Source organism: Brachyhypopomus gauderio, unplaced genomic scaffold (genome assembly GCF_052324685.1).
Source record: "Brachyhypopomus gauderio isolate BG-103 unplaced genomic scaffold, BGAUD_0.2 sc75, whole genome shotgun sequence".
NCBI lineage: Eukaryota > Metazoa > Chordata > Actinopteri > Gymnotiformes > Hypopomidae > Brachyhypopomus > Brachyhypopomus gauderio.
In genome coordinates this window covers 733634-745061 of record NW_027506896.1, presented here as the reverse complement: position 1 = coordinate 745061, position 11428 = coordinate 733634, and the positions used below count along the sequence as shown (strand labels likewise).

General features: G+C 42.2%; 2 protein-coding genes across 3 annotated transcripts in view; one reads left to right on the top strand and one right to left on the bottom strand.

The window, feature by feature from the left end:
• The first annotated feature begins 2145 nt into the window (after positions 1 to 2145).
• LOC143491428 (kynurenine--oxoglutarate transaminase 3-like) lies at positions 2146 to 7407 on the top strand. 2 transcript variants are annotated; one of them, XM_076990404.1, is made up of 14 exons: positions 2146 to 2347; positions 3117 to 3199; positions 3278 to 3342; positions 3424 to 3568; positions 4074 to 4223; positions 4313 to 4399; positions 4482 to 4607; positions 4695 to 4815; positions 5427 to 5503; positions 5746 to 5835; positions 5932 to 6118; positions 6230 to 6303; positions 6394 to 6480; positions 6662 to 7402. In XM_076990404.1, the coding sequence occupies exons 2-14, from the start codon at positions 3119 to 3121 to the stop codon at positions 6716 to 6718; spliced, it is 1347 nt and encodes a 448-aa protein (XP_076846519.1). In that variant the 5' UTR covers positions 2146 to 2347; positions 3117 to 3118; the 3' UTR covers positions 6719 to 7402. The 2 variants fall into 2 exon arrangements, with proteins under 2 accessions (XP_076846519.1, XP_076846520.1); XM_076990405.1 differs by lacking the exons at positions 2146 to 2347; positions 3117 to 3199; positions 3278 to 3342; positions 3424 to 3568 and having other exon boundaries at positions 4085 to 4223; positions 4360 to 4399; positions 6662 to 7407.
• A 1139-nt stretch (positions 7408 to 8546) lies between these two features.
• Positions 8547 to 11428, bottom strand: part of pkn2b (protein kinase N2b) — a 28502-nt gene continuing 25620 nt past the window's right edge. Inside the window, exons 19-22 of the mRNA XM_076990403.1 lie at positions 11221 to 11363; positions 11008 to 11115; positions 10441 to 10521; positions 8547 to 10071 (exon numbers count right to left, since the gene is read on the bottom strand). Of these exons, the coding sequence (XP_076846518.1) occupies positions 9868 to 10071; positions 10441 to 10521; positions 11008 to 11115; positions 11221 to 11363 (536 nt within the window). The 3' untranslated portion in view covers positions 8547 to 9867. The remainder of the gene's footprint in view (positions 10072 to 10440; positions 10522 to 11007; positions 11116 to 11220; positions 11364 to 11428) is intronic.

Sequence of the window (11428 nt, the reverse complement as noted above, 5' to 3'; positions counted from 1 at the left end):
CATGCAAACCTATAAATGAAGCAATGAAAGAATATAAAGCAATATGCAACCAATAGACTATCATACACCAGTTTCATTTATCCTGAGAGATCAGAAAAATGTAGACCTATTTAATCTCCATGCTGTGTACACCCTAGTAGGAATAACACAAAAGAGACCCTTTTCCCCCCAAGGTGTTTTTCTTACTGTAGACGGATCTGAGTGGCGGCCTCTCAACAGAGAGCAATTTTTCACAATTCAGAGCTAACTGCTAGCCAATTAAAAATTAAACGCCACAGAGAAAATTAAAATACAAGGCATTAAGAATTCCTTTTAATTTAGATAATTAGACCCACAAGGCCAATGCAGCTGAGATAATCAATGAGATTTAATCCTTCCGGATTTATATGCATTACAGACATAAATAAATTAGGGATGTAATGAACCACTCATATTAATTAAAACTAGGCAGTTTAATTTGGTAATAACTTTAAAAAAGATAAAACATTTGAATTAAGGGGAAGAAAAAAATAATACTGAATGACAAGACGGTAAGAGCAAGTCACTGCTGTTCAAATAATAAACGTAAAAAAAGGTAAATACTGTCTTAACGATTAAAACACAGTGAGCCTCAGGCTAAAACACATCCCCTTTGTTTTGGAATCAAATAAATGGGCAGAAACAGCTAATCGCGAGAGAATACAATTCGCGAAATTAATCTGAACAAATTATACTCTGCTGTGTGTGCATATAACGGCAACATGCAGGCCTAGTTCAAAGGGGAAGGGGGATTCTGTAATTGCATAACTAAAACACCTAATTTCATCTTGTGAACTAATCATTAGATAGTTGAACAGAATGAACAGAGATAAGTGTTCGGTAAACCAAAAACGGTCCAGATCAAAGTTCATTAGTAATGGAGCTGGATGTGTAGATTTTTCTCTTAACGTTGAACTACTCAATCACGTCAGTGCTAGCTAACTGCCCAGCGCCGTTTCTTGCCAATGTATTATTTGCAGAGGTTTTAATAACAGTTCAAACTATGACGAAAACTATCATGAGCAAAGTAAACGTATGTTGCCTTGATAACATTACTGTTATATATTCCAGATTACGTTCATATAGCGTAGCTAGCTAACCGCTAACGTTAGCTGAACGGCTAACGGCCCGCGCCTCCTCTCACGAGACAGATTCGGTTATAACGTGTGAACGCAAATCTAAATTGTGGCGAAGTGTTTGATTATGAAGTATTTAATCCATATATTTGATATTTATATCAGTGTTGACTGGAATTGATGCTAATATATGCTTTGAACTAATTAACAATTAACCAGCTCTTCCAACAACAGCACTCAAAACGTTTCTGTAGCTAGATTATGTGGGGAAAGTATACACTTTAAATAAAGGTTAGAGGGAGCTCAGCAGAATACCAGGAGCGACTGTGAGATTAGGATGCAACACTTTGGCCACAGACAGGCAACACACACATCATACACACATTGTGGAATAAAATTAATTGGGGACACATGTGGCACAGGAGGCAGGCCTTTTGAAGAAAGGCTCTCATGCAGGGTCAAGAAAGGATCATGGAAAATAATTGGCAACGTAGTTATATGAGGAACGTGGAAGATTGGACTACTAAATTCTGTAGAGTGTGCAAAATAGATCCATGATTGGTGCAAAAAAGATTTTATACAGCATTAAGGGGCACATGATTTGAGATACAAGGTATAAGTATCTGTTTTAAGTGTAAATCGTCAGATCACATTCCCTCTTTAAGGTGCACATTGCGATCTTCTTTTGCGAATAAAACTTGTCTAAATAGTTTGATCGCGAAGCGATCGTCACTTCAACAGTCTTACATTAGTCTTCAATGTAATATTTACATTTGGACATATTTCTATGCCAAATTTATACACATAGTATCCTAAGTTTAATATAACGAAAATACCACGGTGTTTTTTTATTTGCTCGATTGTGCTTTGGCAGAAACATTGTACCTTCGCATTGACGTTGATGTAACTTACGTCCATTTTCAATAAAGATTTTTGCGTGGACGAAGTAATTCATGCGACACATAGTTCAATTGACGTCGATCTTTATATTTTTTCCGGACATTGTTTTTAACTATATCACACTAATCTGCGCTTTTTGAGCGCACTTTGCTTCTGAAACATTGGTCGGTTTTGTAGGTGGAGACGAGCTACGTCAAGCAGAATCTGCTGCCTGCACACACAAAATAGATTTACCTCAAGCAGAATCTGCTGCTTGTAAACACAAAACACATTTACCTCAAGCAGAGAAGAAGCCGCATGACATATCGGTACAGAACCGGAACGGTGCAGCTCGGTACCGGCTACCGGAGAAGGTAAACATGACACGATCTTCAGCCACACAAGCTCATGTAGCCTAAAGAATCAAAACGCCAGAGACAGACAGACATTGACACATTGAGACATTGACAATGCGGGTAACTTGTCCACCGGTAGGTCACATGAATAATGGGTACCTAATGGGAGGTTTTAGTGGACTGGGACATTACTGGGACATTAGCAGAATGTGACAGGTGGGTAATCTAGCTAACACTAACCAGCTAGCCAGTACTGGGAGACTGGTGAACACTGGGTACACACACCTAACTAGAGACCTGCAGTATAAACACGTCTACCCTTTAATTCACTGTAGAGATGAAGAAAAATCGAGGTGCTGCAGTTTCCAGTTGATCCAGTTCTTTAAACAATAATCATATATCACATTGTCTCTTGAATGGATATGCATTTTCTGAGCTCTTTGGGAACTGCCTAAAGCAGTAAATACCTTGTATAAGAGAAAAGTGATAACACATTAAATTCCAAATAATTTTGATTTAAGAAAACAAGACTTACAGTTTCAAGGATTTAGAGAATTGTTGTCAGTGGTGTATTTAGACCAATCAACCAAACATTGTCTTGTCAGTCTGAGTGACACTGAAAGTTGCGTTCTAAGGTGAACGCTGTGGTGTTCTTTATATATATATATATATATATATATATATATATATATATATATATACATATATATATATATATATATATATATATATATATATATATATATATATATATATATATACATATAACCTGTTACTTCCTTTGCAGGCATGACTATCGTGCAGTTGTTACATCGATGCAGATCTGCTTGTTACTTAGTTCGTCCAACAGGGAAGTTGTTTTCCACAAAGGTGAGAGGAGTCTGGTCTGCAGCACATTAAGTATTTCTCTCGTGTGGTTCTGACCTTCCATTTCATGTTCTCTTCTAGTCCAGTATGACCTCAGTCAAACACAAGAATGCTAAGAGAATTGAAGGACTGGACAAGAATGTGTGGTAAGAGTGGAGCAAATCTGAGCACCCCAAGTTGCACGCTCTGCTGTAAGGCTGATGGTGTTATTGTCCTTCTTGTGCCAGGGTTGCTTTCACCTCAGTGGCAGCGGATCCATCGATTGTTAACCTCGGGCAAGGCTACCCGGACATTCCTCCTCCATCTTACGTGAAGGAGGGTCTCGCTCAGGCTGCGATGGTGGACAGGCTGAACCAGTACACGCGCGGCTTCGTAAGACACTCCTGAGCACGTGTTCCTGCTTCATCCTACCGCTTCACCATTTAGTCGTGCGTCATTGTTCTAATAGAGCAGCCCTGTAATTTGAGTCATTAAAATGATTCATGTACAACTGTGCTGCATCTCTGAAGCAGCACTGAACCATGTTCATTCATGGGAGCATTTCTCAAGCTTTTCTCTGTTTTATGAGCTACAACGTTAATCAGTTGTGGTGCTGCTGAGAGTTTCAGCGTAGTGCTCAGAGCAGCACACTTTAGTCTCCAGTCTGAGATCATTATCAGCTCTAAGAATTATCTGGAATTTCTGTTTCTTTCATAGAAGCCTAATGGTCTCTCAATCCTGTTGCAGTGGATTTTACTGAGAGAAACGTCACTGATTTAAAATAGATTTTACATTTTGCAGTCTTTTGTGATCTGACACATTATACATAAAGCAAGATGTATGCAGGTGTGTGTTTGTGTAACCTCTGAGAAGGCTGAATTATTACTGTCTGTTTCAGGGCCACCCAAAGCTAGTGAAAGCCCTGTCTCAGGTGTATGGCAAAGTGTATGGCCGTCTGATTGACCCATTAAAAGAGATCCTGGTCACCGTGGGAGGTTATGGGTCATTAATGTGTACCATGCAGGCACTAGTAGAAGAAGGAGATGAGGTAAAGAAATACCAATGTTTTCAAGATACATAAATGATGTTCAATGGTGCCCTCTAGTGGATGAATCTTTTTTTCCTTCCTGGATGCAGGTGATAATAATTGAACCTTTCTTTGACTGCTATGTTCCTATGGTTAGGATGGCAGGGGCCAAGCCAGTTTTAATACCACTTCGACCAGTGAGTTTCCCTCTTTTAAAATATTTTTTTGTCAAAAAAATTTATTCAAAGACCAACTAATATTTTTCTTTGTGTGTTGTAGACGTCCAGCAAGATGACCAACATCAGTAGTGCAGATTGGGTTCTGGACCAGGATGAACTTGCCAGTAAATTCAGTTCCAAGACAAAGGCCATCATTCTGAACACTCCTAATAACCCCATTGGGAAAGTAAGATTTGCTCTTCACTTTACGTGGCTTAACTTTTCTCTTGTCCGCTGCTTATAGCACTGAGTGTTATTTTGCTCTGTCAATCAGGTCTTCACCAGAAGTGAGCTACAAGCCATTGCGGATCTTTGCATCAAGCATGATGCCTTGTGCTTCAGTGACGAGGTTTATGAATGGCTCGTTTACAAAGGCCATGAGCATGTGAAAATAGGTACGGAGGTGGAACAGCTTGTGTATTGTAGATAATTGGTTCTCATTTGCAGGAATTCATGGTTGATCGTGTTGTGCTTTGGTGCTGTTCTCTCACGCCACCTTCTGCTCATCAGATCACACTGCAAGTCTTCATCAGGCATCAGGGGAACACAGTGCAGGGCTTTGTGAACTGCACATTTCATGCAGGGGCCCACAGGTCTGATGCTGAGCACAGATCTAGCTAGCAGGCAGGAGGCTTGTGACACGTGGTTTCCACTGGTGTCCAGCCATGTACATAAATGACCTGTGAAGGTTTCATCTGTCATTCTTGTATTTTATGATTACTCCCATGTCCATTCAGGTATACGTAATGTACCTCAAGGTTGCATACTAGACACTACATTTTTTCTGCTTATACAAACCTTATACAAATTGTCAGTTTCAAGTTGTTCTGTTCATTTAGTTGCCTTCTACCAGTACTGAATAAATGTGACAGGCTGCAGAGTGAATTTTTGTGTGTTATATTTGTACTGTTATATTTGCTCATGGAATTCAGAGTTTCATCTGAGCACTGATTTGTTTATAAAGAATTCTGGGAGTTGGTGTCATTGTGTCCTGTTCCCCATATAGCGACTCTTCCTGGCATGTGGGACAGAACCATTACTATTGGGAGTGCAGGGAAAACCTTCAGTGTGACTGGCTGGAAGGTAACTGCTACTTAAAATGAACTGCTCTTTTGCCATTCCTTGTTTTATAGTTCTTTAAAAAGCATTTATAAAATGTCTGTGGTCTTAAAATGGTCTTATAAAATGTCTGTGGTCTTAATGAGAGCTGATGAGGAGAGAAGCAGTGACTGGGAATCGGTGTATTGTAAAATATTGTTGTTATTCATGAATGTTAATTAATGTGTCATTTACACTGTTTCCCTCATTTGTTTCTTTGTTTGTAGCTGGGTTGGTCTATCGGGCCTGACCATTTGGTCAAACACCTGCAGACGGTTATGCAGAACACCCTGTACACGTGTCCCACTCCCCTACAGGCATGTGACCGCAGTGAATCAGTAATCACAGTAAATGTAGTCAGCATGTTCACACTGTACTTCCTCTCTAACGTGTGTGTGTGTGGTTCCTGGTAGGAGGCAGTGGCGCTGGGTCTCCTGCGTGACTCTGAGCTGATGGGGCAGTCCGACTGCTACTTCTCCTCTCTAGCAGTAGAACTGGAGGTGAAGCGTGATCGCTTGGCGTGCATCCTGCAGCAGGCCGGCATGTCTCCGGTGCTCCCTGAAGGGGGATACTTCATGGTGGTGGACGTCACGGCCCTGAGTGAGTTACGGCTTGTTGAGCTCGGCTCTAACGGCGGTGCTGTCATCATTATGATGTTGGAGTTGATGGGCTCCCTGTTTTTCTCATGTCGTGTTTTCCTGTTCTGTGTAGATCAGGATCTTTCTCACATGGAGGAGGATGAGCCTTATGATTACAAGTTTGTGAAGTGGATGGTGAAGGAGAAGGTGCAGAAATCTAATTTCCATCATGACTCTGTAGGCCAGTACAGCCATGAAGGCCGTTCTGATTTAATCCAAGGCGTGTCTCTCTTCTAGAAACTGGCTGCTATTCCAGTCACAGCTTTCTGTGGGACTGAATCCAGAAAACACTTTGAGAAATACATCCGTCTGTGTTTCATCAAGGTAAGGAGTGACCTTAATCGGGAATCGATGGAAATGAACCAATATGTGAATGATCAGCATTGCCTTTGAATTGCTGAACTCATTTGCAAGCAATGAGTTCAGTCTGCTGCTGCGAACACAGCAAACACAGTCTCAGCAGGTGAGGTGACATTGATGCTTTATTGTTGCTTCTTCATTGCAGCAAGACAGCACGCTTGATGCTGCAGAGTCCATCCTGAAGACCTGGAGCACTGGTTGAAGACGTGATGGAGTTTGCGTGTATGCATTTAATTTCGTCTTCAGGACCTCAAGGAAACTGCACTTTGCATAGTTACTGTTATTTACCCTCACGTTAACAGAAGTGGCATTTCCAGTTTTCTGAAGGTATTCCAAGATCAACATTTTTCTGTAGAAGTGTTAAATAACACACAGTGCAGTGTGGAGTGCAAACCCCATCACTCACAAGTGGTGTTGCGTTTGATAACTAGATTTAGTTTTAATTAATACATTTTACCAATGGAAACTTCTCTTGGGTTCATTTTTTACATAAAACACTGCACTCAATACGAGAAAGATTTGAAAGGTTCATCAAGCTTAAGCTCATATTGAATATCTGTTCCTCCCTCAATTTTCTACAGTACAGTATGTTAACTACGGTAAACAATTGTTTGTCTTTTAGTATATATTTGATATTCCCATGTGCACCACCAGATGGCACCTTTCAACATGATTTTCAACACTAAGCATAGAAAACCCTCCTTAGTTTATTTTGGCAACAGAAGTCGTGGTCCCTTTTAAAAAATATATATTTTTTTTACTTCTGGGTCAGAATGAATCAGTTGAATTAAATGCTATGGATTAGACCATTGTAGACGCTTGAAACAATGTCACAGATGGGCAAATCAAACTACACATTTAATCCAAAATAAAATTCTGAATCTCTATTTGGAACAAATGGCTTCTAGTTTGGTTATGAACCACAGACATGGATACACCCAGGATTGCACACCAGGCCCATCTCATTTCAGTTCTTTATCAGCACCGGCCCAGATCATGATATTCCTCCACTTCCTGTAACAGGACGCAAGACGGAGTTTGTGTTCCTGCCTGAAAGTTTGTGACTATGGGGCTCCCTCTCTCCTCTCAGCCCCATTTACCAGCTTCCTTTCCCCCCCTTCCTGTTCACAAATATCTGCCCCATGTCCTGCCCTTCCTGCGGAGAGCAGGTCCACTAGGACCTGGGCAGACGCCTTCAGTAACCCACAGAGAGCAGACTACGCCCAGACACATGGATCCCGGGCGGTGGGACCAGATCCATGATGAAATCACAAAGGATGACGTACTTGGGAAATGTCAGCAAAAGCTCCAGCAAGTGTGAAAAGGGTGGTGTATTCTTTTCCCCGGTGGTGTAACGCAGTTTGGTGAATGAGTGTTCACAAAGCCCTCTCGTTCTGGGCGCCGTGGTGCTGTAAAACAGCTGGGAGGAGAGGAGGGGTATGAGGCCAGAGCACATGGACTGAACCACAGGCAGACGCCCGTGCACTCATCCATCTGGGACTCCTCAGAAGTCCTAGCCAACCGGTTGAGCAAGTTCTCTCTCACTCATGAAACAGCAGTCACAGAGCACCCTTCTTAGATTATGCCCAAGGTGAAGTAAACTGAAGATTCCCGCACACATACATTTTGCTCTAAAATAAGTACCATTATTCACTGATGAAGAATATTTTTCTTTTACTTAAACGTTCTCACACATTTTACCAAAAGGTGCTGGATTAAAATGCGTTGAAAGGCCAATCCCAGCATGCCTCAAGTGATCTGACGCAATCCCCCCTTTGAATACACCGCTGCAGGTTACTGCACACACGTTGCAACATTTGCTGCAGGACTGGTCAGGCAGGTTTTACCAGAATAGTTTTTTTTACATAATAAATTAAAAAGGTTTTGCCTCTCTGAAAGTTACAGTTCTACTCCTGGAAGAAATGTTTATCTAAGGCCAAATAAAAGTACTATGCAGGGTAGTTCAAGACCAGCAGGACAGGCATTCCTCTGTGGAGCTCTGAACAGGAGAAACAGAGACCAGACCTCACTGTGTGTACAGAGTGTATTTGAGAAGGGTTTGGTGATTCACTGTGCAACATTGTTGGCAAAAGTTCATGAGTGCTCATCCAGGGAGGAGCCAGGTCTGGCCACGCCCCCTCCATGTTTAACCAGTCAAGAATGCCAACACAGTGTCACCAAATCCCAAATGTCAGATTCCCAGTTTTTAGTACAACATTCCATCATGTTACTGTTTGCAGCTGGCACGAGGAACCACAAAATGGCTTCACTGTGTGGAAAAAAAAACCTTGAAGAGCCATAACATGATTTTAAAAAAGAAACAAAACATCTAAAAATACAGTCGGCTTTGGCATAACCATGTGCCAAAAATATACATTTATACCTTGATGAATATACATTTATACATTCTATTTGAGAAGTTCATGATTGCTCTCAAAGTTGAGCTGCCCTCTCTGTAGTGATAACCATACAATTCATATATTTAACGCAACACACACACATATGCATAACATACAGCAGATCCAAGATCCTAATATCCTAAAAATATAGTAGAAAACTATAACTTACATTTTTTTTTCAATGATGTGAGTACAAGTGTAAGAAGAAATTGAAAACCTAAAAAACACCAAAGATGAGAAATTAAAAGCAGAATTTTCATATTAAGTTTCTATAAGGTTCAAGATTATCCGATTACATGGTTTTGGCCAAGGAATAACTCCAAGGAGAGGGTAAACGAGTGAGCCGGTCTGGAGGGTGGAGGCTGACCCTGGTGTAGGCATTCAGTACCTTGTGATTACCATCCAGAAGCTCTTGGTTTATTAAGAGTTGAAGGCAACATGGAGATTAAAAGCCTACATAACTGGTGTAAATTTGGCCTGTTTCAGCATGATTGTCAGAGCTTCGGTGAAGGTAATTTCTAAAGAAATAACCAGAGTGTTTAATAGTGTTTCACTCAGTCAGATTCAGTGACTCATTTTCTGTGTATTACATATAATGAACACAATTTCACCTTGAAATGAGTCTTGTGTAGGCAATGTTCTCTAAAGAGTGAAAAGACTTCATTGAACCTGCTAAGAGATGATCTTACAAATCAGGACTCCACCAACAAAACAGTGCTATGACGGTAAAAAGCCGTGGTAGGCTTCCATGCCTATTGTGTCCTGAATTGAAGGAAAAAAAAAACATCAACCCATATACTGTTGCCGACCTCTCCAATGGCACAGATCAGAGCAGAGAGGAGGAGGAACACGTCTTTGTGCAGTCAGTCAGTCGCTCCATCCGGCACATGCTCAGTTTGGTTCACAGTGTTGAGCGTGTGTGGGCGGGGCCCAAGATGTTCAGTGGGAGGGGCTAACACCAGTCAGCTACGTAGTCAAAGTCCCCAAAAAACTCCTGTTCACTGGTCGTCAGTAACCTGGGCTCCCGGGGCGGGGTGAGCATGGGCGCTTCTGAGGTGAACTCTTCATCAAAGTTACTGACGTCCTCGCGACCTTTGATGATTGGGGTGAAGGGCGGGCGCGCCTTCTTCGCCAGCAGTGCAGCCCAATCCACGTCCTGAGAGAGGAACACAGCAATTAGAAGAAGGATGGTGGGTATACACACTAATGGAGATGCCAAGAAACACCCATTCACCACCTAGTTTATACAGAACACCATTCACCTACTCACTCCTCACCTTATTAACCAGATATCAACACTGATCTCAGTTTTAAAGTATTTCTCAACTGAAATGATCAGTTCTATAAAGTCTTAAAGGTTAGATTTATTTATTTTTAGATACCACGTATGTTGTGTTTTAATTGTAATTAAGTCAAGATAAACACCACCATCAGTCTGGAAATGTCATGATTTTATGGGACCATTGTAAAGGTCAAAGGTGAGTGAGAGGTCAAACCGGGAGCAGGGAGGAAAGGTCGCACGTACTCTGAAGAACGGATGCTTCTTCACTTCCTCTGCATCTCGTTCCCCTGCACCAAGACGTCGCTCAGGGTTTCTCCTCAACAACTGCTCACACAAACACGCAGGTGTGTAAAGAGGCACATTACCAAGAAGACACACACACACACACACACACACACACACACACACCCACCCACCCACCCACCAGGGTATCTGCACATTTTTAAATCTCAAATTCAATGACTTTTGGGGGGGGGGGGGGGGGGTTGGCGAACGAAAATTGTTAACGTTGTTGAGGCCGTATACGCCAACGCTAGGAATCTAGCACTAGGACCCTGGAGCGGTTTTTTCTGCAATAGCGCTAGATTCGGCAAAGTTCACATCGCGCCAGAACAACTGAACAACACACACTTATAATAATTTAATGCTTCCCCTCATAAAATTCCAGACATTTTAAGACATTTTTAGGACTTGAATATGGAAAACTAAATTTAAGACATTTTAAGACTTTTTAAGGACCCGCGGGTACCCTGACCCACACACCTCACTCACTCACTCAACCACACACAAACGATTAGATCACACCCATACCCGTCTCATTATGGAGATGGCCTCGGTGGAGAGAAACCGTGGATAACGAACTTCATCATTGACTATACTGTCAAACACCTCCTCTTCATCATCACCTGGGAAGGGCGACTGTAGGGAGAAAGCACACGCTGACTGCCTGGCTCTGCTGACCCAGTAAGTCGGCGCAGACCCGACACAGCTCAGCTAAAGACAGAACTGTGAGGACACACTCACCTCGCCAACCAGCATCTCAAAGATGAGCACGCCCAGGCCCCACCAGTCCACCGCGCGCGTGTACGACGTCTCCGTCAGCACCTCGGGGGCCAGGAACTCCGGAGTGCCACAGAAAGTACTGGTGCGGTCGCGAAAACCCATTCCTGAATGGAGAGGAGCGAAGGGGAACCCACACAATCTGCACTTCAAGTCAAACTCGGTTCAGCTT

Coding starts and splice junctions, on each gene's coding strand:
- LOC143491428 (XM_076990404.1), top strand. CDS start 3,119: ATGACTATCGTGCAGTTGTTACATCGATGCAGATCTGCTTGTTACTTA. Junction 3,343..3,423: donor GGACTGGACAAGAATGTGTG/GTAAGAGTGGAG, acceptor TTCTTGTGCCAG/GGTTGCTTTCACCTCAGTGG. Junction 6,304..6,393: donor AGTGGATGGTGAAGGAGAAG/GTGCAGAAATCT, acceptor TCTCTCTTCTAG/AAACTGGCTGCTATTCCAGT.